Here is a 27,517-nt window from a genome sequence, read left to right as displayed (position 1 = left end):
CATGGTTTTACTTTTCATTTGACATATCAGAGATTTCTTCCCACAAACCCAGGAATTCAGGAACAGATGGAGAGTAGCAAAAGACAGAAGTTTAAGGAAGAAAGAAAGTAAAGAATTTCTTCCCCAACCCTCCCTGTGCCTTGACAGTCACCTATACGCCTGTTTGGAAGGCTGTAACGAGAGCCAGAGAGAAAAAAAGGTGAAGATTCTAGGTTTTGGGTTGGTTTAGGGATTTTTCCTGGATTAATCTAGCATTTTCTAATTTCAACACTGTGAGGTTTTATATTTTTTCAATTAAATTTCTTTTCCCCCTGTTCAACCAGCTCTACCCTTCAGACTATGTAATAATTTTTCCTGTTTAATATTTCTCTAGCTCATCTTGCATTTGCTTCCAAAAATAGGGCTCAGCGCTAATTATTTCTGGTTCTGGGAATAATTAACTCAGACAAGAGCCCTCCCCGTACACAACCTGCATCACTCCTGCCCACACAGCGCATTGTGTCCGCGTTTATCGCATCCAAACACCGTTCCATGAGTCTTTGTGCGACGAAAATGGTAAGACACAGGGCACAGTCCCCTGCCCTGGCATTTTTGCCGGTTTCCCTCCGCTCGAGATACACCCCAAAGCCTCCATCCCGGTGAACCACCGTCCCTACGGACACGCTACCTCCAGGGTGTCCAGGGGCAGGCAGTTTCCTAGTGACATGGTATTTGTCTTCCGCACCAAGTGCCCGTTTACCGCCGGTGAGATACAGAGAGCGAAGGCTCTGGGGCATTATCAGCCTAAGTCAACACATACTATTAATAATCATTACTTCTGCACGGCATATTGCTTGGCACCCTCAGCCAGATTAGCTCTGCTTTTTGCATCACAGCTGTACACATGTTTATTGCTGCACAGTTTACCACCAACGCAATTACTTGGGTGATTACTAAAAGCTACAGATACGGTAGAAAGACTTTTTTTTTTTATCTCTTGAACCATCAGAAAACCTCCAGGCCTAAAAAAACAACAATAAAGTGATTGTCACAGGGATTAAATGATTTTTTCCCCCTATGCTTGCTTGAGTGTTTGCGTTTGGGTTTTTTTCTGGTTTACATGCGGAACGGCCCTAATCATTCTGGCAGCAGCGTTGCCAGGCCCCGTTTCTTATGGCGAGGAGAGAAGCAGGGGAAGGTGAGCCTGGGGGGGGAAGATCCCCCAGGGTGGAAAGCAGCAGCTCGGGGCAGGACGGGTGAGAGGTGCCGAAGGGACCGGCTCAGACAGGTGCGGAGGGAATCGCTGCCCCATAATTGCAAATTACCGCCTATTGTCAGAGCATGACTGAGTCAGTTTGTCTGCTTTTAATTCAGAAGCGTAACACTTACATTGCTTTAAACTGTCTGAATTAAGAGAGGGGGACACAAAAAGAAAAGAAAACCTGGAATAAGGACAAAGCAAACAGAAACTGTGTTCATAGAAGCCTCATGATACCTCTCAATGTCCCGTGCTGGAGGAACTTAAATGACAAATCGTAAACTTTCCTAATTCTAGCGTGTGTCTTGGACATAAAATCATAGAATCATGGAATGGTTTAGGTTCGAAGGGACTGTGATCATCGAGTTCCAACTCCCCCTGCCCCGGGCAGGGACACCTCCCCCCAGCCCCGGCTGCTCCCAGCCCCGTCCAACCCGGCCTTGGACACCTCCAGGGATGGGGCAGCCACAGCTTCTCGGGGCGACCTGCGCCAGGGGCTCACCGCCCGCACAGGGAAAAGTTTCTTCTTAATATCTAATCTAAATCTCCCCTCTTCCAGTTTGAAGCCATCACCCCTCATCATATCACTACATGCCCTTGTAAAAAGTCCCTCTCCAGCTTTCTTGTAGGCCCCCTTTAGGCACTGGAAGGGGCTCTGAGGTCTCCCCGGAGCCTTCTCTTCTCCAGGCTGAACACCCCCAACTCTCCCAGCCTGTCCTCCCAGCAGAGGGGCTCCAGCCCTCGGATCATCTTTGTGGCCTCCTCTGGACCCGCTCCAACAGGTCCATGTCCTTCTGCTGTTGGGTCCCCCAGAGCTGGAGGCAGCACTGCACGGGGGGGTCACGAGAAAGGAGCAGAGGGGCAGATTCCCCCCCCTCGCCCTGCTGGCCACGCTGCTGGGGACGCAGCCCGGGATGGGGTCGGCCTTCTGGGCTGTGAGCGCACATTGCTGGATCAAATCCTGCCTTTGCCAGGGGACAACTGGGACCCACACTGGTTTTGCCAATTATACCCCCTGTTTCTGCTGTCCGGTATCCTGCCCGTCTTGCCTGATACAGATGTGCCCTTGTGTGGACCAGCACATCGATGCGCATGGGTTTTCGGAAAGCCCTGTGTCTCCCGGATACATGGCCCCGGCCCTCCAAGCCGCGAGCCACCGGCTGGCGGGGCAGCTGGAGCAACGACGCCCACCAGGCTGGTCCCAGACTCCCGTGCCTCCATTTCCCCCCTACAAGGGCAAGATCGATGGGGTTTTGTTAGGCTTGTACAAAGTCCTTTGGGCAGGACGGGGTGTTCTCAGGTGCTGGCGTGGCAGGGCCCTGCTTTTTGGTCCCTGGACATGGAAATACCGCTCCGTCACGTGAAGCAATAAGCTGCTGTGGGTGCTGGGAGAGAGGGAGCGGAGAGGTGGAGGGAGAAGGCCGCAAAGGTTGGGGAGAGGGGACAGCAGCACGTGGTCCGCATGGTGGCGGGTAGAGGGACAGCTGTGGGGCTGCAGAAGAGGTGAAGGACAGCAGACACAAGGCAGCACAGGCAGGATCATTACACAGCTGGGCTGGATAAATCCCAGCGGGCCACGGCTGGATTAGCACGGGAACCCGAGCAGGAGCCAGCTGGTTCTCCCTGCGCCATGCCTGTGCTGCAGGACAGGACCCGAGAGGGACACTTTTGGGGCAGCAAGCCCCCGTGCACGCGGGCTCCCATTGAACGGGAGATGCTGGATGCCGGCTCCAGCCACACACGGCAGGGCAAAGATTTTCCTCGCTGCCCCGAGACATCTATTTTTAAACTACTGCATATGTTTCCTTTCATTACCAGTCATACTCATTTGCTCTGAAAGGAGGTTACAAATAAGGAGAGAGCCCCTCGTTAATTAAGCGACTGGATGGGCCCATGCCTTTGGCTGAAGTGATTTATTGCCTCCTCCCTCTCGCAGCAGCCGCACGGGCTCAAAGGCTGCGGGAGGAAGAGCTGCTCAGCTCTCCTTTGGAAACGAACTGGGCGAAGACCAACGTGGAGGAGACGGGATGGACCCCAGCCATCGGCCGCCCGCCTTTTAACTTCCAGACAGCTTTTTGGAAGGGTGGTCCCTAAAAAAGGGGGCCGATTGCAGGTCGAAACCTGCCCCCAGCTCTGCCGGCACCGTCGTTGGTGTTATTTACTCTGGAGCATCAAAACTCACTCCCGCTTGGCTTTTCTGAAAGGTGTAGGCAGGACAAATGGAAAGAGATTTCCTAAAAGCTCCTCTACAGGCGTTTTTCCATGCCCAGAAGTACCCCTGCTCTCTGCTAACCCAGAGGGCAGCTCATGCCGTCCTTCCAGTCTGTCCCAGCAACTGATTTATCAGACCAGTTTCCAACAGCCTTCAGAGAGAAGGCCAGAAGGTACCACTGGGAATTGGGCTTCCCTGGGTGATGAGAGAAGGAGGAAAAAGATTTAAAAGGCTTAAAAGAAAAGGAAAAAAGAAGTGTAAGGAATAACATAATGGAAGGGGGGAGGGAAAAAAGAAGAGAAAGTGGAAATAAAGTTTAAAACAAGCTTTAGCTGCCATCGGGGAAGCAGAAAATAAAATGAAGCCCTGGCCTCCATCAAGGTGTTCAAACGCCTCGGTTCTGGGTATCAACAGAAGAGCTCAGACGGGCAAACCAGAGGGATGTTATTCGGAGCAGCTTGCTGGCTTTCCCTAGAGTTTAATAATAGCAACTGTATTTATACGACTAAAATGTTTTTGTTAAAAGGCTAAGTACTGGTATGTCACGCTAGTCACTTTAATTTAAAATAAATTCTAAAAGTTCTCACTGGAAAGGCTTGCAGCTAACTATAAATATATGCAATATGCAGATGGATTTTTTTTTTTTTTAAAGCAGATTTATTCTTCTTCAGCGGCACTAAATTGCACCACAGCGCAGCATTTCTGTGGCACAAATTTCCAGCGGCCCTGGGACCCTGGGAGCCAGGATTTCTGCCTGATCTTGCTGGCTGCTGGTTTGGGGTTTTTTTTAGCCCTTCTGCACAGAGTGGCAGCTCTGGCTGGTTTGCTGTGTGGTTTTTGATATGTGAAGAGATTTTTAAAGATAGAATAGAGAGAGAGGGAGAAGGGAAAATGAAAGGAAGAGTCCTGGGCAGGGTGACAGCCCTCATCCTCCCTGTTACTCTCAGCGTTTGGAGGAAAATGTGGTCAGTCAGCTCTGAGACTGAAGGCAGCTACCCAGACTCCAGTCCTGGGGCTTCTCTAGGTGAGCGACAACAGCCCCAGACGCTCACTCCATTCCTTACTTTTCCCTAAAATGGAAACTGCAGAAAGTTTCCTCCAGAAATGTCCAGCCCGTGCCCTCCACGAGCTGCATTCACGGCGAGATGCTACCCCGTGCAGTTGGGACAGCCTGATGGTGTGCGGGACGGTGCCTTCTTCCCCTTCCTTCTCAGACACGGGGAACAATTTGCTGGTGGCCAACAGAGAGAAGAGCCTGGGTAGGGAATCCCTTGGTTCCCACCATGTGGAGAGCGCCCAGCCCCATCTCCCATCCCCTGTGTGGCCACACCAGGAGAAACCGCAGGAGGATCACAGAATCACAGAATGGTCAGGGCTGGAAGGGACCTCTGGAGACCATCTAGTCCAACCCCTCTGCCAGAGCAGGGGCACCTACAGCAGGTTGCCCAGGCGGGTTTTGAGTATCTCCAGAGAAGGAGAGTCCACAGCCTCTCTGGGCAGCCTGTGCCAGTGCTCTGCCACCCTCACAGGAGACAAGTTCCTCCTCATGTTCAGGCGGTATTTCCCATGTTCCAGTTTGTGCCCGTTGCCCCTTGTCCTGTCGCTGGGCACCACTGAAAAGAGTCTGTCCCCATCCTCTTGCCACCCGCCCTGTAGATATTGATAAGCATCGATGCGAGGATGCAGGTGTTTATTGAACGCTTCTATCTCCTTTGCAAGCCTCAGGACGGTTCATCTGCATTCCGAACCCCAGCTCCTGCCATGGGCCACCCCGCCAGCCCCGCACCCAGGCTCTGGCCAGCAGCACCCTGCCCGGAGGGGGAAAGCAGCCGGCCGGGTTCCAGCCTGCAAAGCCAACAGCAGCTTCCCCTCTTTTTGTGCTTGCAAGGGAGTCTAAAAACATCCCCGATGGTCTTTGCACGCGCTTCCTTTGGCTTGTGAATGTTGCCGGAGCGCGTGACATCACCCGTTGGGTTGCCCTAGCAGCAGAGCAACAGAGCTCTGCGCTCCCCTCAGGTTGGGTCCCCCCACGCCAGCCCTCCAACACGGGGCGCAGCCCCATCCCACCGGGGCGGCCGGAGGGCACGCTCCCTTCACCCGCCTCCACCGGGAGCGGGGTTTTCATTGCAGCTGCTATAAAGGATAATTATGGCGAATTCCTTAGAAGGGACTGAAGTCAGCCTGCTACCAGATAGCAGGAAATATTTATAACAATCACTTCCAACTGCAGCCTTTCATCTAAAATCTAAACAGAAAGCTGAAATCCCCAGGCCTGTAAGTTGATACCTTGGCTATATATGGTCAAAGAACTACACGGGGGAGAAAAAGATGCTAAGTCCCTAGCGATCCTCGTACACGCGGCCCCAGCGAGATCCGTTAACCTCTGTAAAACCACCGCCCCCCTACCGTCAACCAGCTTTGAAGTGTGATCGTCCCGCGGCGGGATTGAGCGCCCCGCTCCCGCCGGGCACGGCTCCGCACGCCATGCTCGCAGCCACGCGTGCGGCAGGGCGCGCGACACGCTGGAAAGGCGGAGAGCCGTCCCCCGGCCTCGCGCGCCTGCGACGGCGGCTCTTGAGCTATAAAGCGCTATTAACTATTGCAAAGTCGGGGGGGAGGGTGACCCACTGCACCCTCGAAGCAAAGCACCCCCAAGCAGAGGCAGGGCATTTTACAAGATGCTCTCTGGCGAAGAACGGTGTTTTCTGCGATTCAGGCTTGCAGAAATGAGAGCAAAAACGATGCCTGCATGAAAATGGAGCTAGAAAATCACTTGGCATTGAAAGGCTTTGCTTCGGAGACTCGTAGTGATTATGACTTACCCTTTGTGAAAAAGTTCTTTAGATAGCAAAAGTCCATGTTTTTCACTAAAATTTCCTTTTTTTTTTTTTTTTTTTTTTTTTAAGAACCCCCCATGTGTCATTCTGCAGGAGGGGAAATGAGCTGCAAGGCTTTACCGAGAGGTGCTTCATGTCTCCCAGATGTCAGCTCCGTCCTCCCTTCCCCTCCAGCTTGCAAACTGTTGCCTCCCTCCCGGCTTTTTCTGGGAAAGTAAACCTCCCAGGTTCACTGTGGGGCTGGACGAGTGACTATTTCTGGCTTTGCTGTGTGGTTGGGAGGGCAGGGACGTTGCCACTTAGCTGAGAATCATAGAATCACAGAATTGTCTAGATTGGAAGGGACCTTTAAGATCATTGAGTCCAACCATCAACCCAACACTGCCAAATCCACCACTAAACCATGTCCCTCAGCACCACGTCTGCCCGTCTTTTAAATACCTTCCAGGATGGAGACTCCACCACTTCCCTGGGGATTTGTGTTCCAATTCTTAACAGCCCCTTCTGTGAAGAACTTTTTCCTAAGATCCATCCTAAACCTCCCCTGGCGTAACTTGAGGCCGTTTCCTCTTGTCCTATCTCCTGTTACTAGCAAGAAGAGGTTGACCCCCACCTCTCTACAACCTCCTTTCAGGGAGCTGTAGGGAACTGGAAGGTTTCCACTCAGCCTCCTCTTCTCCAGGCTGAACACCCCCAGGGCCCTCAGCTGCTCCTCACAGGACTTGTGCTCCAGACCCCTCACCAGCTCCGTAGCCCTTCTCTGGACACGCTCCAGCACCTCAATGTCTTTCTTGTAGTGAGGGGCCCAAAACTGAACACAGCACTTGAGATGGGGCCTCACCAGTGCCGAGTACAGGGGGACCATCACTGCCCCAGTCCTGCTGGCCACATTATTGCTGGTACAGGCCAGGATGCCGTTGGCCTTCTCGGCCACCTGGGCACACTGCTGGCTCATACTCAGCCAGCTGTCCACCAACCCCCCCAGGTCCTTCTCTGCTGGGGAGCTTTCCAGCCACTCTGCCCCAGGCCTGTAGCGCTGCGTGGGGTTGGTGTGACCCAAGTGCAGGACCCGAAGAGACACAGAGTAGGGATGTATGCTCACAGACACACGGGCTTGAAAAACAGCATTGCAGGTTTTCCTTCCAAGGGGGGAAGAACAGGTTTGTAGCCCCTGAAGAATCAACAAGAACCAAGTGCTTGCTCTCTCCAAGACACTGCTGTGCACATGCGCCCCACCACCGAGATGGTCTCACGCTCAAAAGCAAAGAGCTGGCGTTCCTGCCCTCAGTCTGCTGCATGTAGGCTTTTAACGACTCACCTCTAACATTATAGCCGCAAACCAGCCCAGTGAGTTCGCCAACAGGCGTAAGGCTTGAGCCGGAGGCTCACAACGCTTGGTCCTCACCAGGAGATCAGCCTCAGTGGAGGACATCTCTCTCTGACGGGCAGACGAACCCATGTGCCTCTGGGGTACCCTGTTTCTTTTTCGCAGCGGCTTGAATACCTTCCCACCCGCCCCCAATTCGTTACTTGCAACTGAGCTTCAAGAAAACAGCAGTGAACATCTGAAGTAAAAAACCAGAGATTATAAAAGAGAAGTCATGTGTCCTTTTGGCAGCTCTAACATACCGTCCCAACCTGCTTATTGTTACCAGGCAAACAGCAGCAAATTCATTTCTGCATATGTCCCTGCCATATGTGGTGACAAAACCACGAGAACCAATTCTATTTAAATACAAACCCTCTTTTGTGTCTCTTTCTGTAACTCATGTTGTATCTCAGCAGGGCACGGTCACAAAACCACCAACCAACCACATTTTGGCCTCAGCCAGTGCCAAAAGCAGCAGTAACGCCACAGCAAAAGGGGGAGTTCGCAGGGTGGAAACAACCATCAGACATGACAAACCTCTCCTGCAGCGATGGCAAGTAAGAAGACGCAGGCTTGAGAACTGCAGTTTGAAATGCAAACCCCGACCGCTTTGGCTGGTGGTTATTACGTGGGCTGTACCATGGCACACGGTTCTCTAACCAGCACTGGTGCCTTCGCAGCAGGAGCGCATCCCCGTGCAGCCTGGGTCACCTGCCCAGAGGGCCCTGTGGCATCCTCATTTAGATCCCAGCCCATCTATTAACTTTTCACGCCCGAGGACTAAGCCCAGCAGACATGGTTTCTCTCTGCAGTGAGCCTAAAGGCCAAACCAGGAGCCGCGTCATGCCTGCGCAGGTACCCACAGCACATCTTGGGGCAGGATGACCCAGGCCCACCTGGCTGGAGGCAGGGTACGAGCCTCCTTCCCCTTGAGCCCATGACACTCGGAAGGCGAGCAGAGAGACCAAACTGGAGTGGCGGGACAGAGGGAAGGCTGGGGTGGAAACAGGGACAATATGAAGAGAGATAAGAGAGGTCTCTGTAGGAAGAATGGGTTTTGCACCCGCAGAAGAGGACTAGGTGTGTTGGCGCCTGCTGACCCTTCCCAGCTTCCTTGCGTGCTCCAGAGCCACTTTGCCGTCAATCTTCATTCTGCATGCCCCGGAAGCCTGCTTACCTCTGACCACCGGTCTCGCATTGCTCCCTGCCTGCGTGCCGCAACCAAACACGTGGTGCTTGCAAACACCAGGTGGGACACGTGGAAGAAGAGATCTGAAAAGGAAGGCACACCTCCTCGATGTGACCATCCACGAGGTTGGAAAGGGAAAGGACCAAACCCCAAAGCAGAGCAGCGACGTTTGCACGCAGACTCACGCGGTTGCAACCCAGCCCACTAACGCTCCCGAGCCGGCAGGCCAGAGCTGTAGGCACTCCTTCAGCTGAGCATGGAGCATCCTCGGTCAAAATCCGAGCATTACAAATATTTGTGGGATCTTCTCTCAACAATTTCAACAGATTTAACCCAGGGGTTTAGCTACTGGGGAAAACTCTTTAGGTTTATCTGCAGTCTTTTACAGTCCTCTAGACTTTAAAAATGCGCTGCTTTTGTCTGCGGCCGATAGCTTTGAGATTCAAAAAGAGCTCCTTTGCCGAAAGAGCAGCTGTGGAGCTTACCAACAGGAGCAGTGGCCAGATGATTAACCCTCCCGCATCAAGGCATTTTCAGCCACAGCCGTGGCTGAGCTGGCTTCCCTCTACCAGGCTCCAGCCACCCTTGCAACTCCTCCGGCAGAAAGGGGAATTATTCTCCCTTCTCCCGAGGCCCCAGTGCCCCCATCCCCCAGGCAAAGACAAAACGGCCTTGCCTTCCCTGCTAATCCGTCCTCCTTCCTCCACTCGGCGGAGTCAGTGCAAAGAAAGTTCCCATTGACAAGATAATGAGAAGGAAGAAGTACAAGCCTGAAAAATGCATCTCTGATGGAAGCATTTCGAAAGGCAGCCCGCTTCCAGAAGGTAAGAACTATTCTTCACCACATCAGTTATCTACAGAGATGCGAGAAACTGGTTGACAATGAGAAATTAGATAATAAAAGCTCTGATTTAACTCATTAAGGTTTCCTTTATGGCTCCAGGTATGCATAGTCCCAGTGCGTGCTGAATTTTATTTATGTCTGCATTGCAACCACCTTTGGAGAGCACTGCTAGAGGGCACAGAGCGACAGAAGAAGAAATGGGAAGTAATTTCCTTCTGCAGCTCAAGAGATGTGAGCCGTTTCCACCGTCACAGCACGCAAGCAACCCTCCACCTCCCTCACAACTGAACCTCGACCAATGTGACTGCACCCCTACAGTGGGATCATGGCCCAGGGCCTTCCCAGCACAGCAAATCTCTGCAGGTCACTCAGTGTTCGCGTTGCGATGTGGATTTCTGTCATCAAGGACCAAAGTAGGCAAGAGGGACGTTTTATTTTGTCCCAGGTGTCTTCTCTAAAAATCAACCCAACCCCCCCCCCCCCCCCCCAAATCTTTGTTTTCTCCTCCTCCAGCTTTTAAAATGAAAAACAGGTATGCTTCTCTGGAGTTTCCAATTTTCCTCATTTTCACCGAGAGGAAAAATGCATTGAGGTACTTCTGGGGAAAAACCCTCAATCAAACATTTCCCCAGTTCCAGCTGTTGTAGGAATGACAACCAACAAGCCTGTACAACCTCTGTCACACAGGGAGGCGAGCCAAATGACCTTTACAGACCATCTCTAGCAGCTTTTGTTGTATTTGTAGCTTAGACCAGCCGTGAGATGAAGCCTGTCTTGACAGCCTATCATTTACTTTTAAAAAAATCGATGGCCTCCATCTCGACCAAAACCTGCCTGCAGCCAGCAGAGAGATCCCACAGAGCAGTGAAGAAAACCTCTCTCGATAGTCAAGGTCACCCGGGCTGCTTGGACGCACCAGTAGGCAGAGAAGATCCTCAGGAGGCAGGAGCTGGGTTTCCCTGGGAGGGTTTTACCTCTCCTGGCAACACCTGGAGAGAAATCCTGATGTTGGTTCCCCCTCACTTGTACGCGTGACCTATTTTGTAATGGGACCAATGGAGAAACCAAGGGAGGAGCAGGAGAGAGCGATGCTCGTGCTGGCACGTCTCCAGACCCGCTTTGCTCACCCTGCGGCATGCCCCCATCCTCGGGAGGATGTCTGTGCGGGAAAGGCTTTCCCCTCACGGGTCAGCAAATGTTTTGGCTTCCAGCCTCCCAAGGCTTTAAACTCAGCCAGTTGGTCCAGGTTTGTTACAAGCCCGTCATAAACTCCCAGCCTCTCCTTGTCATACAGTGGCTTCACACCACCCTACTGCGTCAATGACACGCTGTTCCTTCTGCGTCAGAAGTCATTAGCGCAGTGGTGTTGGGGAGATAGCTGCTGCCAAATCAAGGCCCCTGCTCACAATAACTGGTGCAAAGAGAACATCGTTTTACTCCATTTTTAATGACCCAAATGCAGGCCTCAAGCTACCCGCGTTCAAACGCGTTAGCAGAGCTCTCCAGTTCGCCTCTAATTAGTAAATGTGCCTAAGCTCAAAAAGAAATAAACGAACAAAACTCCTGCCACAAATCGAAGGGCGCTGTACCCCAGCAAGGACTGGAGGGCAGGCCCAACGCCCCGCTCCCCGCGGCTGCCGGTGGAGACCACCATCGCGCGGAGCTCTGGGCCCGAAGCTGGCGCAGGGCTTTGCGACTCCCACCTGCCTCTTTGCAGGATTTTCCGTCACGTAACTAGGGTGCTGGAAGCAAATCCCTGCTTGCAAAGAGCTGTTGCGCAAGTTGCCTGACTCGATATACACCTTTTCCGCGTCCTGGCTTTCGCGGAGAAATCGCCACGCTGACGTGTTGCTGCTTCACCTTCTGCCACGGCTGCTGTCAGCAGGGGTTTTCAAAACACTTGGCCTGAAATCCATCCCCTGCTTAAGTTTCCAGGGTTGGGTTCAAAATGCAACTTGAATTTTCTGTGAAGCAATAAATAAAAAAAGAACCCCACAACCCCAAACTTTAATTAATTTCTTCAGATTTCCAAACTCATTTATTCAGTTGCAAGTTTCCTGAAAGGTAAAGCTTTCTTCCCTAATTAAACAGTGTTCCCACAGATCAGTACATTTCCCTTCATGTCCAGCAAAGGAATTTTAAACCTCTGCTCTAGCTGGGAGGGAAGGGATTAACACAATATTAAATATGGAGCTCTTCACGTAACCTTTTTTCTTTCCCTCTCCCACATGCGTGTACCCATCCACACAGAGCGTGACTACCTTGGCGCCAAAATGCTGACCAAGAGCAGGAAAATTCAGATCACTTCAGATCTCCTTTTCCCACGCACAGAGATTTTTCTTCGGCAAGGCCAGAACAATTCTCTTCCCCTCGTTGCTTTCACCTTTGCTGCCGAGCGCCAGGCCAGGGCTCTTCCCGCAAGCACACCGAAGCTGAAACTTGGGCAGTTATCAGCTCAACGCATTTAAAACACGGACGTCAAACTCATGCTGTAGCAGGAGCCAAACAGCTTTTTCCAACAAGCTGTCGCAAACTTGGGCAGCCCAACCTGGCTCGACGTTTCGATGGGACTAGGGGCCTCCCAACACGACCCGGAGCACGCTGCAGCTCTGGAAGCGCTCACCAGCAGCTGAGAGGAAGCGCTTATACCAACCGTGGTGATTTTCACCCCTCTCATTTTTCCTTCCGCTCCTCCTTTTCCAACTTCCATCGAGCATTCACCTCTCTTTTCCCTTATCCCGCCTCAGCCCCAACATGCACGTCCCCCATCGGACCATCACCTGCTCCGATCACTGAGGCACAGGCAGACGCAGCCCTCGGCTCCACGGGCACCTTGAGGGACGCGCACCCCTTTTGGAGATGGCTACAGCTGCCGCGGGGGTTAAGTCCATCTACGCACACCGAGAGGAAAGGGCGACGGCGCGAATTAGCTTTGTCGCTGAGCTGTGCAACAGCTGAAGGCGACAAACACGCCGTGCCCGTGAAGCAGCGCAGTGGCCGATCCGCACCACGCTCCCTTTGATGTACAGAACCAAGGGCCTGGCTTTTAAGCCCTGAGAGTCTGACTGCATTTTCCAGAAGGTCTCTGTTCTATACCCGGCGCGTGGCTAAGTGTCCGAGCAGGCTCTGCTCTCCTCTTCTCCCCTTCACCCCCATGACCGGAGACCCCAGGACGATACCAGCGTGCCCACAGCCCAGCCATGGGGCTCGAACCCGGCGCTTCTCACACCCCCCTGCTGCCTTGTCCCCACCGCCAGCCAACCCCACCAGAGGCGACAGACGTCTCCTCTCACAGGTCTCCTCCCGGCGCTGCCGAGCCTCTCACTCTGCATCGCAGCCGGCAGCTAACAGCTTCCCGGCAGCTACGCTAAAAATGCACTACTTCAGCAGGGTAACGAGCTCCCCAGGTTGAGTCCTTTACTGACTCCCCACAAATCACTGAAAGGACAAACTGCTGTTTTGGTACATTAGCAAGCGCTTTGTAGAAACCTGTTTGTGTATTTGCAAAAGACCGGCGTGCTCGTTCACACTAGGTCTAGGAAGACTTGGACTGAGAGGCAACTTCAGCCTCCCCACCTTCCCTTCCAGCTCTGCAGGACCGAGAGTAGAGAGCAATTCTCCCCCCTGAGCACGGCAAATTCTCCCCGGGCACACCAAGGGCCAGACGGGGCACTCTAGATGCGAGTCAGCACTCTTCTTAAAACCCCAACTCTCGGAGCTCTGGGATTCAACAAGAAATTTAATTTTCACCTAAAACACAATGAGTGAAGAACCCCCTGAGGCTTTAGCTCTTGGCACGGCGGAGGAAAACATCACCAGGAAGGCTCAGGCAAATAAAATGAACCTCAAATGGCATTGGCATCACTTTTAGGTCTCATAATATTTTAAGCAGCCGAATCACCAGGGAAGCTGTTTGTGACAACGTCGCAGATGTGACTCAGGGGTTCTGTGCACGAACCTAGAAGAAAGTGGGGGCAAAGACCAGGCAAAAGAGGAATACCAGGAGACAAGGATGGAGGAAAAGGAGCTGTAGCCTTTCTCTCGTGCTTTTCAAAGTTACTGCCTTCAGGAGGTAGAAGCCCTCTGGCACTTTATATTTACAAATTAAAACAGGCACCACCTCCTTTGGCACCCAAGGCTGAACCAAAGCCTTCCCGAGGGGTTTGAAGTTGCTGAGGAAGAGGAATTTTGGAAAACTTCAGGCTGGCTCTGCAGTTCCACTCTGCCAGATGATATGAATCCATCCAAGCTTTCCCTCATCGTGGTTTTACTGCATTAACACCCAGAAGCAGCTATGGGATAAAAGCTACTGCTGCAGCCCACAAAGCTTGCTGGCACCGAGGGCGATGTTTGACCACAAGGCAGGCACTTTACAGGGAAATCAGACTGCCCTCCTGCCTTGGAGAGGGCAGGCTAAAGGATCACAAGTCAGGGGCTACATACGTGCTGTGGCAAAGGAGCAGGGAGGGGAAGGAGCTGCTTTAGTGGCTACAGCAAACTTGCCAGAAAATAGCCTGAGATAACTTTGCGGGGTGGTGGAGCGGAGGGGAACATCGGCATGGTGCTCCCTGGAGACACCAGGAGGCCCCTGGCTGGCAGGCGCGAGGGCAGGAGCTTTGTCTCCTGTGCCTTGGGAGAGAAGGGCACAAAGACTTTCTTTTTCTCGGGCCAAGTATTTACAACCCTCTCCAGTTCCCCCAATGTTTTCAGGATAGCTTCTCCTTGCGTAGGTGGCTGCCATGGTCTGTGCCCAGATGCGTGGAAGAGCAGCACCACAGCTTTGGGTTCCCATTACCTGCTCTGGGAGAGGGAGGACACCGCACAGAAATGAGGAGCCAGTGGTCCAAGGGGATTTTCCTAGCTCTTCTCTTCAGATGTGTTTTCCAGGTGAGGTTTAATAAGCACAGCCCCTAGCCCACCGCTGCCTTCAGATCTGTTCATTAGCACCTTTGTGAGGGCTTTCCAAGACCGCCAGTTCTCAGGGGGGCTGAGATGTGGTGTTTTAATTGTATATAATTAAATACTGCTCCCTTATCTAGATTTCAAAGTTTACTGTTGGGGCTTCAGTACCAATGCTCTCTTCCCCTCTAATTAGCTTCCTTAATCTGTGCAGCCTTGCTTCTTCCCCCACGGGGACAGGGCTCTCCTGCAGGGAAGCTTGGATTGCATCTAATTATCAGCAAAGGAGACAGACGGCAGGCGAGCACTGGCCCTGTCCCAGATATGCATTGCGAGCAATGAGCCCAGATTGGGTGGCCACAGGGAAGCTCTGAAGGTTGCATGCGTACACTCGCATTTAGTCTTTCTGCTCCATCTGTAGGTTGCTTTGCATGTTACCCCATCACACAGTTGCAGCAGAAGACCATGCAGGACAGAGGCCACCTGACCGAAGTGTAACTCACATGATGAACGCTTTTGCCGGGCTAGCACATAACAACAGGAGAGGAGGAGTTCCAGAAGACCCCATCTGACCCAATGCTGTCCTAAAAGAGACGATAACACCTGATACGTTCAGTAAATTGTTGAACAGCGTCTCTAAGCTGTCCTCTGCAGTTGACAGAGGTCACCCATTCCCCCAAGCTGCTCCTGAGTGGACCCATCTGTATGAGGAGGAATTTTTCCCTCCTGTCCAATCTGGATTGCCTCTGTTGCTTTCTCAAGACCCTGCAGACACAGAGAATATTTTATTGCCCTTTACCAGGCTTAGACCTTCCCTTCGCCTGTGTCTTTCTAAATTAAACAGCCCCAGTTCTTGCAGTCTCTCACCTTGGGTCACAGTTCCCAGACCATCAATCATTTTCCGTGCTTTCCGTTGGACCCTTCCCAACTTCTTCCGGAGTCGAGTGCTCAGAGCTGGACACAGCTGGGCAGAGCAGGCCTAGGGATGGCTGCACTCCTCATGAATACCTTCAGGATGACGTCTGTCTCATTCATTGCAAGAGCGTGACGTGAGCTCAGATTTGGCTGCCGGGTCACAATGTCACCCCCTGACTCAGTCGATCCCCTCCCACTTGAATTTGTGCTTACGACTCTTCTGGCACAAGCATTTTACAGTGTCTTGCTTCCGCTCAGGCTATTTCCCAGCCCGTCTCTAAAACCCCATCCTGCCTTTGATAATGCTTCCAGCCTTTCCGCTCTTCCTATCTGCAAGTTTAAACACCAAATCTCTTTTCCATGCCCAACAAGCACCCGCTGAACGCCTTTTCACCCCCATCCAGTGCCACGCTTCTCCTTCCAGACGGGTTTGACCTCATCAGCCCAGTGGCCCATTTAGCCAGCGCTTCCTTACGACAGTGCTGAAGAAGGCACCATGAACAGCCCTTCTGAAGCCCGGTGATATGACAACCGCTGCTCTCCCTTCCCCAAAAAGGCTGGCATAAAAGGAAATTAGGTTGGCTTGATAAGATTTGTTCTTGACAAATATATGCTGGCTGTTACTCGTCTCCTCGTTATCTCCGAGGCACTTACAAATATCGTGTTGATTTATTCTAGGCTCTTTTAGGTACAGAAGCAGACCTAGTCTGGCTCAGCTGCTTTTCATGGCAGCTCCTGAAGCTTGCCTGCAGATCTGCCCTATTGCCCAGGAAACCTTCCAGGGGGGCTGCTAGCAGCTTCAAGAGCCCCTCAGGCATTCTCCTAACAGCACGAGGCGAGATTTCAGTATGCTCGCTGGGTATGAGGACACCATCTCTGTCCTACGCCTGTAGGCCTCGTGAACACACAAGTCTACCGCGGGATCTGCTTCTCGGTGGAGTCTGTTGTTCACCTCCCTTTCCCTTCTCCCTCTGCACTGCTGAGGCACGGACAGGACACCTCCTTCCCCTCTAATTCTCATCCAGGTCATGCTCGACCTGACTCTGACCCAACACTCCCACGCTGCTCTTCAACCCTCCCTTCTAAACTGACCCATTTTCAGGTTTTTGTATGATTCTTCTGGAGCACTGTGTCCAGCTCTGAAACCCTCAGCAGAGAAAAGGCATGGACCTGTTGGAGCAGGGCCAGAGGAGGCCATGGAGATGCTGCGAGGGCTGGAGCACCTCTCCTATGAAGAGAGGCTGAGAGAGTTGGGGGTGTTCAGCCTGGAGAAGAGAAGGCTCCGGGGAGACATTATAGCAGCCTTCCAGTGCCTAAAGGGGCTCCAGGAGAACTGGGGAGGGACTCTTCATCAGGGAAGGGAGCGATAGGATGAGGGGGAATGGTTTTAAACCAGAAGAGGGGAGATTTCGATTAGATATTAGGAAGAAATTCTTTGCTGTGAGGGTGGTGAGCCCCTGGCGCAGGTTGCCCGGAGAAGCTGTGGCTGCCCCATCCCTGGAGGTGTTCAAGGCCGGGTTGGACGGGGCTGGGAGCAACCTGGGCTGGGGGGAGGTGTCCCTGCCCAGGGCAGGGGGGTGGAACAAATTGATCTTCAGAGTCCCCTCCATCTCTAACCATCCTGTGATTCTATGATTCTAAGGAGGAACGTACTTTTCAATAACCAAAGCTAAAGTATGAACGCAAATCTACTGAACTAAGCAAGTACAAAGCCCTGTGCAGACCCTGGTGCCAGGTAAAACCTGCTCCCCACCTGCTCGAGCCAACGCAACAGGTTTCGTCGCAGGTCCAGCCTCCCGTTCTCAACGAAACCAGCATCTCTCCCCTGCTCATCCCAGCTCCATTTACTCCAGTCTCCCTGCAGAACAAACCTTTTTTCTGCCTCGTATGCTGTGACGGGGCTGCGTGTTCATGTGAGCGCTGCGCAGGGTTAGGGCAGCAGAGCCGGGGCTGCAGGACGGCGATGCCGAGAGGGAAAGCAGGGCTGCGGCCGAGGACGCGCAGCCCCTCGGAGCACAGCGTCCGCCGGCTCCAGACAGCCGTGTTTCTTGCCCATATCTGAGGGCATGCCAGGAGAAATCATCTGTCACAGCCCTGCCGAGAGGAGCGCCCGGGTAAGGCCTTGGCTGAGGGGAGGGCAGAGCCAAGGCCGGAAGAACGGGGCAGGGACAGGAGGGCGAGCGCCGGGGGGAAGAGGCAGGGGAAGGAGAGCCGTCGGCGCTGCAAAGCGGAGAGGCTGTCCGGGCAGTTTGAGGGGCTGCTGAGCGCTCTAACTACTCCAGATTGTTTGCAAAGGCCCCACGTATAACTATTTTGTTCTCCTGGAAGCAAGCAACAGAGTTTGGAAAAGAACTCGGAGCAAATCAATCCTTGTGGGTTTGTTTGGTTTGGGTTTTTTTTTCTGGACCCAGCAAGAAACTTCATGTCCTCCTTATGTCCCAGCCAGCAAGACAACAGCTTTGTCACCTGGTGACGGTGCATCTGGCCTCTGGGACAAGGCTCTCCTCAGGGCGTGCTGGGCCTGTGGTTAATTTAGAGCTGCATCGCATGACCCCAAAATAGCGCAGTGTGTGACTACCGCGCACCAGGAGCAAATAACACAGGAGCAAATAACCAGGGGAACCACTGAAGCACTCCAAAGAGCAAAGAAGCTTCCTGAACAACAATGCCGTAAAATTTAAACCACCTCTAGAAAAAATCCAAAGGTATTATCTCTGCACTGGACTCCACTCAGCCCATCTCCATCCCTGTCCTCAGCCATCTGAGAGCATCTGCACTCAGAGGACCTTCCCCTGGAAAGGACTTTGCTCTGATGGGACAGGCATACGCCATCAGCTCCATCAGTTCATGGGGATCCGGTCCGTGACCCCATTCTTCGTTATTGCTTTGTTCCTCATTGCCAGACACATTTTATTGTTACTTTGATTGTGTAGGAAGGAGTCCAGACACTATGGAAATGGAACCATATAGGGACTGGACAGAGGAGGCACATGCTGGTCACCCCCTTACTTGCACAGCAGTGGGAATATTTTCTCTCTTACGCTAAGATATTTTTAAAACAGAGAATGCCGTTATTATTTGTTGTCACCCAGGATTCAGCATTGCCATTCTTGGAAACCACCGCAATGCCTCCAATGTCAGTGTCAGAAACATTATTAGTAGATTTTTTGATATCTCCCAAGATGTCCTCGGGCTAAATGGCATTTATGGCTTGGAGAGGGCTGATCTTAACTCCAACCATGCGCGAGACTGCAAAGCAGAGAACATCCCCACTAGTACCAGCGCAGCTAGGCCACGCACCCCGGCCATCACAAACACCGTGGCTGTGAACGACTAACCTTTAATCCAAGCTCCTCATCTGAGTACTGTAAAAGTACAGGTGGTTCAGCAAGACCAGACGGTGAAGGATGAGCTCACACAGTTATCCTGCGGTGCTGGAGAATGGGAAAGGAGCAGAGACGAAGGGACAGCATGGGTGTCTTCCCCCTTGCAGGGCAGCGACGTGTGTGTCCTTACTCGGGAGCATGCAGTTTTGTCCCCGGTGTGAGCAAAGCCAGTAGGGACGCACAGCAGGCAGACCCAGGCATGGTAGACGGTGCATCTCCTCCAGCAGACCTGCCTGCCAAGGGCATGGCGACACCAACTATTTACCTCTTCCCCGCTCAAGGATTTGCTATGGTACAGGATCCCGCGGGCGCAAGAGGGAGAAGGGGATGGATCCCTGCTCTGTTGACGAGGCCTGCGTGTCACAGCTGGTGCTAACGCTGCTGCCAGCGGTGCTCCAGCACACGGCAGGGATGGCAGAGAGCCACCAAAGGGGGACAGGCCTTCTCCTGTCCCCCCACTTTCATCTCCCCAGCAAGGAGCTGCAGAGCAGCCCTTCGCTCCAAGACAACCCTTCCAACGCTTCGCTAGGGTTGCTGCTTTCATTTCTTAAAACAAGCCTAGATCCTGTGTTTTATAAATTACTACAATGCATTTAATAGGTAGCCTTTTCATAAAGGAGCACAGCGGATGTGTACACAGGCCCTGATGAAGCTAATAACTGCCTCTCAATGGCTTTCAGAGAGTTATTACATATTTAAGATCCAAGCTCCCTTAATCAACCACAGAGATGCAGCTGGCAGCAGTAAATTGCCAACAACAGCTCATTACAAATAAGGAAACATTGGTTTTTCAAGGACAAAAACTGTGTCAGTTGTTCAGCAAGAGCTAACCACTCTTGTCCTCACCCTTCCCCCCCCCCCCCATTTTCCCCCAGTGATGCGCTGGCACAACTTCCTTCAGCCAATAACCCAACCTCGCTGCCTGATCCCCTCCACAGGGGACATCATCAAATCAAGTTCCTAGATTTCATGACTTATTTGGGCAAACGGCGCGGTCTACATCCCGTGCTCACCCTCCTCAGGCAAGCTACGGGCAGGACCTGTCCACACCGCCACGATGACATGCCATGGAAGCACACCCACTGGCCTTGCTCTGGGGAGGAGAGGACAACATCAAGCCATAGAGACACAGTCACAAGTATGCGTTTCGCAGGCTTGGGACCTGACGAGGCACTTGTGGATGATTTTTTCAGAACACACCGTGTCCATGTCTGTGTGCACAGAGCAACAGCAAGCACCTGTAGGCAGGGGAAGGTCTGCAAACACCGTGTAGCCTTATTTCCTTGCTGTCTCCTAACAGAATTGTGGGGGTTGTCCAGTGCCACCAAGACAGCACTGCAGTTTATGAGAGATGCACAAGTCTGGAAGATGTTAAGGCTAATATTTTAGGAGTGTTTGGGAAAGTCTAAACATAGTGTGAATGAAGAGGATAAAAAGAAAAGACAGCTCACCCTCTTACATCTTCCCCCCTGAGGAGGGGACGACCAGCTTTTGGGCTTCAGGAGCCAAAGCAATGATACGTTTCAGCCCCAGGGAACTTCTCCTCCACAGAAGTCCCCTGGAAAGGGAAATGGGCCCCCACGCCGTGCTCCAGCCTGGTGCGACAGAGGTGCTCAGCTCCCTGCTGTGGGCCACAGCCGGGTCCACCTCCCAGAAGGTGGACCCAGGGCACTAGGTGCTCCTGCCAAGGACCCAAGACCTAGATCCTGGTGGCTGTAGTTGAGCTGCCTGTAAGTCCCACTGGGCCAGGCGAGACTGCCAGCGGCGAGGGGAAAACACGCTCCAAAACCCAAGCTGGGCGCTGGAAACAGTCCAAGTAAGAGTTTAATCTTGGTTTGGGGTCGATTTTGATACCTCGCCCCGTGCCTCCGGACATTAACTCTGCGCAAGCCAGAGCTTGCGAGGGAGGGGATGCACGCTCACCCACGCAAACAAAGCGGGAGGGACAAAGATCATGTGTTCAACGATGAATGGTAAAAAGGGAATGTTTGTTTGCTTCTCCGGTTGACAGCGGTCTCTCCGCCACACCAGAAGACTCTCTGCTCTTCAACTGCCTCCTACTGCAAGGCTGACCCTGCTGCAGGTTTCTTTTTTTTTTCCCCCTCCCTGAAGCTGCAGGCCACAGATGCAAAACTGAGCTCAAGAGGTCCCAGGGCTGAGCCAGGATTTTATTTTTGCTGTTTCTTTAGAAATACCTCACCCAACTTCTTTTGGAAAAGAAAAGGGGAACTTAAAAAAGCAGCACCACTTGGTTCCCCCCTGCCACAATCTGTATTTATTGACATTGACATTTTTCAACGGCTCTTGGGAGGGAGGCTACATGGTCTCTGGGGACAGTTTCCCTAAAAAATCAGAGGATTTAGCTGATGTCTGTGTCACTGTAGCATTTGGCTCCCAGATTTATGCTTCCAGAGAAATGCCAAAGCTGGCTTGGACAAGTCGAATTCAATGGGCCAAGAGTGTCACTTCCTAAACCTGCAGCAGACGCCTTTTTATAAAAACAGCTAAACTATATATTACAAACAGCAAGACCTATTGACATAAGATTCTCCATGCATTTACAGGTGTAACGGCATAGGTGAAAGACTGGTTTAATCGGTCATCCGTACAATTGTGGGTACCACCTTCCTCACTGACTTATTAATGCAGTAAAAACTTTTCCTTTGGGGGCGCGTGGGTGCAGACATCTGGAATGCAGATTGCAATAGATCTCTAGTCGCAGTGTTATCTCTAGAAAAACTACCATTTTTTTTGAACATGAAAGAACACACAGTTTTCATATAGCTTCGCAGTCCCGTCTGGAAGAGGTGCTCCTCCTGATGTTTCGAGACAGCAAAGAGAAGAGATGCCATCATCTGGGGGAAGCATTGCTTCCTCCTCTAAGATAGGAGGCTGGACTTCTGAATCATTCAGCATTCGGTCAGGAGATAAAAATACAGTGGCTAGATGAACCGGTGACCTCTTCTATGGTCACAACAGCTGTGGTAGATGGGTGGGCAGGAAAAGCCTGCAACTACCCATCTTCTCTGTATTCTTATCAAGAAAGCTTTAATCATTAATGGAGGTGCAAGACAAGGCTGGAGTCACCCTGTTGAGGACGGTCCCAGAGGGAAGGCTCTCTCTTACACTTTAAATCATAGCACCCTGTCCTACACCGATGTCTCAGAGCCCCAGGTAACCATGCAGCATCACTAAGACTGACCTCGCTGAGACCCAAGTCGGACATCTTCAGCTTTCCCACACAGCTTGGGACAATCTGTTGTGCAAACACAGCTAACCCTTTTGCACAACACATTTAAATGCTGTTTCTTTCACCTGTCAACACGCACCCATTGAACACACAAGCTGTGCTTCAGGAGCAAGGAGCAGAAAAGCACCACTCCACGAGGCTACCAGGCACTGCTGGGATAAAATGCTCCATAAGAGGACCAACACCTTCTCCATAAGAGGACCAACACCTTCTCCATAAGAGGACCAACACCTTCTCCATTGTTCATCTCTTTTCGTAGCATTGGAATGAGATGTTTGATTAAATGCATAGGAGTGGCATAGCTGCAGCAGTTACACAGCTATTTTGTGTGCTCTGGGAAAGGGGACATCAACAGATTGCAAAACGGGAAAGTCTCTCTGGACACCGCAAACAAACAACACGTTACGTAATCAGGCCTTTTGGGAACCAGAGGAAGGTCTTCTCCAGAAGATCAGGGCCGTCCCAGTGCTGTCTAATTTTACTGGGACTTACCAGCAAGCCAGCCCTCTAAAAATAGAGGCTTGCACACAGTTTTCTTTCATCCTCGTGTCCCCCTGCACTGCCCTACGTTTGTTGTTCGTTCCCCAGAAAAACACACTGTACTCGATTTTATCAAGCTGATTGATACAGCCCAGAATGGCAGAGCTGAAGAGGCACTGAGGACCTTTAGAAAGGGCAGCAAAGCCACCTCTCGGCCACCAGACCATGGGAAAACCTGAAGATTTAGAACTTTATTAAACGTGCTGGGGAATCGCACCATTCTACGCAGCTGTGATTTGGCTGAAGCACAGCAGGAACAAGCAACGACATAGCGAACAGGCTCCATAATCCACATATTGTGCCAGCGCATCTTCTCTATTCCCATTAGAGGAAATTCTTCTGAGAGAGGATGCCTCTAATAGGCACCTCAGCTTCAGGACCACACCACCTTTGTGCTGCAGGGCTGTCCTAAAGCTGTGCCCAGGCAAACGCGGACCTGCAGGAAATCTGCGACTCAGATGGTACCGTCCGACACCTGAACGTGGACTGTAGCGGCTAAGTTTTGGATGACTACACGCTGCCTTTCAGGCGCGTGAGTAGATTGCAATTTGTACAATCAGTTTCATCCTTCTCCCAGAAAAATAAGGTATGTGCATGTCCTCTCCCACCTGAATGGAGCAAGCCCCCTGGTCAATATACAGCCGGCAGCAGCCACCTCCTCCCACCCCATTCCCCAAGCCCTCACCTGTACCGGGCTGCAAACTCCTAAAGTGGTGCTTCCCATGTCCTGTCCTGTCCTGTCCCTCCCTGTGATTCCCAGGAGACACAGTTTAAAGGCAATAAAGACAGGACAGCAATGCCCTGACATCTGCACAGAAAAAAAAACACACGCTTTGGTTTCTAAGAAAGCTTTTTTCCCCCATTTCTTGCTTGCTGTGCACATGCTGAGAGCCAGCAAGAAAAGGAAGGAGGAGGCTTGCCGCCGTGGGGAGGGCACACAGGACGCCCCCGGGGAGGCCAGGCAGCAGCTCCGGCAGGATGCGGCCAGCCCGTTTCCAGCGCACCCCTTGGTTACTGGGCTGGTGGCAAAAGTCAGCAGCGGAGGAAAGGCCACCAGCAGAGGCACAGCGCAGTGGTGCGCCGGGGAGAAAGCACCGCTTCCGCTGCAAAACCCCACATCACAGACCGAGCACCAACGGGCAGTGCCGACACAGGTGGCACTACCTGTCTTTGATGAAGGGCAGCACAGAGATCCTGGCCAGAGTGATGGATCCAAGACACGGGGGAAGCCCGAGGCCCTCTGAGCGCAGTCGCAGAGCCTGCGGCCGTGTGTTTGGCCTGCCATGTAAACATGTCACACCCCAGGGGAACCGAGATCAAACGTCAAAGTCTTCCTGCCAGTAGCCCAGTTTAGCTAGTGCTGAGTGACCTGGATAAAAAGTAAAGAGCCTTCGGGGGATATCCTTATAGCCTAGTTCATTGCATCTTTGCAGATAGCTCCCTGCTTCTCCCAGAATGAAAATAAATAAATAAATAATCAAATAACTGCATTCCTCTCTTCTAAAGTTATCATTCAGGAGCCAGGAACAATGGCATATTGCGTGCTCTTGACCCTTGTGTGAGCAAAATGCATGTTCTGGCCTCCAGATTGCTGGAGATGAGAAGTTCTTGCTCAGTTTTTCCTGAGAAGTCAAAACCCCAACTGGTCTAATACTCTGCCTGAGAACTACAAATGACTTTTTTTCCCCCTACTTCGAGTAGTTTTATGATTCCCCCGTTTGCTTCAGTCTCCCTGTGCACACGGAGCACATACAAGTAACAGAACATAAGGCCCACTCCCAGCACTCATCGTGGGTCTGCCTCAGCTCCCAAGAGACCAGTTCTATGCTACCCAACACCCAAGCCAACATTTAGCTCTCCCGTGACGCAGCAGTGCCCTTCATCAGTCACTACTCCAAGTTCTACACAGTGGTTCTGTGATACAGAGTCTACTGTTGGCAGGGACCGACCTACAGACACAGCCTCCACTGTAGGAAGTGCCTGAGACTGGACAACGCAACTCCCAACCTTTGCTCCTCCCTGAGCCCCAACTGGGCAAGGAAATGTCTCCATGGCATACCCAAGGATAGATGTTTTCTACCATGATTTACTGGGCTAATTTATATTCTCCACATAATGTAATAAACAAGGCTACAGCACTAATAATTTTTCCACCATCCACCTAGCAACACCCCGGAGTAGCCTCCAACAGCTTTCAGCCTCTCTTATTTGCAAGCAGGCAAATGTGGCTGCAGTTGCATCCTAACTATGAGGCTTCTCTGCATGTCAGTACCTTTGCATTGGACAATGACCTGGGCCTGCAGCCTTCTGAAGAGGAAGAGATGCAGTGACCTTCACCAAAGCCCTGAACAGTGGAACAGGCTGTGGCCCAGTCCCAGATGACCTGACCCTCAACAGGCAAGGAGAAGCAGGTACCGCAATTCATACGCTCAGTTCAGGCCCTTCATAAGACAGGTCCTTACGACTGAGCGGTAACAGCCAGCTCGGTTTTGTTCTCTGTAGAGAACTGTAGAGAGCTGTTCACTGTAGAGCCGAGGCTATAGAGATCTGCTCAGTGCACGGGTAGGGTGCGGGAGGCTGGGCTCACAAACCAGTCCCACCTCCCTGCTGCTGGAAGGGTGGAGTGCCCCTGAGCAGGCATCACTCTCTGGTCTGTTAGCAAGGCAGGAACACGGTATTTCAGGCTCCCCAAAGGCCATTCATGGCTTACTGCAACGTGCTGGCACCCAAACGCCTCCAGTGCAGCTCTGGGAGCCATGTGCATTTAATTTCAGGAGAACCAGAGACTGTAAGTAACAAATAAAAACTTCACTTACACTATCTCATCGTTCTGGAATTCCAGCTCCCCGCAGGTGTCTTCAAAGTCCTCTCCTCCACCTTTGGCTGAGCCTTCAATGGTTTTGTAGGGCACAATAACATTTCCTCGTGCACCAGAGGTTCGCAACACTTTGACTTCCATGGTCCCCACACTTTCACTGACATGCGTTACTGGCTCCTCAAAGGTGAAGATGCCAGCGTGGTCATCGTCAAAGATGGTGACGGTGGCAGTAGATGGTGATCCCAGGCAAGCAAGTGTTGAGACACGACTGGCCTCAAGAATGCCCTCATCTGAGGCATCAGTGCTCACGCGGACGTTGCTGAGATGGACCAGGAAGTTCTCATCCTCCTCAAATATGTCATCGTCAATTATGCCAACACGGATTTCCTTCTGGGTCTCTCCAGGCTTGAAGACCACTGTCCCTTCAGTGAACTCATAGTCAGAGCCAGCATTGGCTGTCCCATCCTCTGTCCGGAAGTCAACGTACACTGTGTTGGTCAAGTCACCTCCCCGGCGAATGATGGTCAGGGCGACAGTGCCACAGTTCTCCAGACACTGGTAGGTACCCTGCTCAAAGTAGAGCTTGCTGATGGGGTCATTTTCTGCCACCTCACTGTTGACCTCATGCATGCTGACAGCTTTGCGGGCCTGGTCTGCAGCATGTCTCTTCAAGATGTTGCCAGCTCCTGTCATGAGCCGAGTGGCCTGAATGCGGTAAAAGGCCCTGCTCTTCTGCTGCTGGCTCAGGACCTGGTAGTTGGCCAACTCTATAAGCTGTTCAATTTCCTTGTCAGGGTGCTTTTGTTTCAGCTCCTTCAGGATCCGAGCCATTTCCCTCCTGGCTTCCTCATCATCCTGGTCTTTCTCATCCACCTCCAACACCAATGTCCCATCCAAAAAGTTCTCCACATGAGAATTAGCAACTTTGCCATCCATCTCGATATCAGCTTTGGAGGAGGGCCGGTCACCCTCGTGCTCAATGATCATGCCTCTCTGCTTGCCAGCTCGGTATTTCTTGTAGACGTACTTATAAAATAAAAGCCTCCTGTCAGCTATCCAGGCAAACACCACACAGATGGGGAAGAAGAAGAAAGTGAGCAAGCCTTCCCAAACCTCCACAATCCCAGGGGAAGACACAGATAAAATAATGTAAAGCCAAGTGTAGGCAAAGATGCTCCAGGCCGCTGTAACAAAAAACACTCGCAAGTGCTTGATCTTCCTTATCTCTCCATCTGGAACAACGTAAACACAGATCGCAATGATGACAAACATGTTAAACGCAGCACTCCCCACGATTGTGCTTGGCCCCAAGTCCCCCGCTGTGAAGCCGTGGCCACACACTTCGATAACAGACAGGAGGATCTCGGGGGCAGACGAGCCCAAGGCCATCAGTGTGAGGTTGGAAACGGTCTCATTCCAGATCCTCACTGTGGTTTTGCTGGTCTCGCCGTTGGGCTTCTTGATGGTTATTTCCCGCTCTTGGGATGTAATGACTTCGATGGAGGACATGAAGCGGTCAGCTATGATAGATACTCCCAGGAACATGTACACCATGGCTACAAAATACACTGTTGCCCGAGCGATTTTGTCACCAAATGAGGGGTCTTGGGGTTCCCATATTGGTAGAATCACACCCTTTTTGCAGATGTATGAGCCAGTGCACTCCTCGGTGTCGTTCACAGGCAACTCGCTGGGGCTCTCTGCATGTATGCCGTCTGCATGGAAGAGCAACACCAGCACAACGCCAAGGAGTTGGAAGCTCACTGGGAAGGTGGGTGGGTGAGTTGCTCGCGACATGGCCGCTTCCACCGAACAGGTCCCAGACGTCCTCAAGCTGCAGAGACAAAATGAAAGATGCATTAAGTGAGGCCAGCCACAGACAACGGATTTTCCTCTACACCCCGTTTATTTCCCATCTTTCCCAAACATATAATCGAGTTATCCTGTTACTCAAGATGACCCATCTAATGAGCTCATTTGTTTTACGACTGCTGCAGTTTTCCATGTAGTTCAGTTACCTG

The 27,517-nt window shown here is 52.0% G+C and overlaps 1 protein-coding gene across 2 annotated transcripts in view; it reads right to left on the bottom strand.

The window, feature by feature from the left end:
* The window catches only part of SLC8A1 (solute carrier family 8 member A1), a 98,044-nt gene extending 70,736 nt beyond the window's left edge, over nucleotides 1–27,308 (bottom strand). For both annotated transcript variants that reach the window (XM_082480401.1, XM_082480402.1), the window contains exon 1: nucleotides 25,495–27,308. In XM_082480401.1, coding sequence (XP_082336527.1) covers nucleotides 25,495–27,293 — 1,799 coding nt within the window. In that variant the 5' untranslated portion in view covers nucleotides 27,294–27,308. The remainder of the gene's footprint in view (nucleotides 1–25,494) is intronic.
* Between the last annotated feature and the right edge of the window lie 209 nt (nucleotides 27,309–27,517).

The sequence above is a fragment of the Vanellus vanellus genome (assembly GCF_965231255.1).
Source record: "Vanellus vanellus genome assembly, chromosome: 3".
Taxonomy (NCBI): Eukaryota; Metazoa; Chordata; class Aves; order Charadriiformes; family Charadriidae; genus Vanellus; species Vanellus vanellus.
This window is presented reverse-complemented; position numbering and strand designations above follow the sequence as displayed.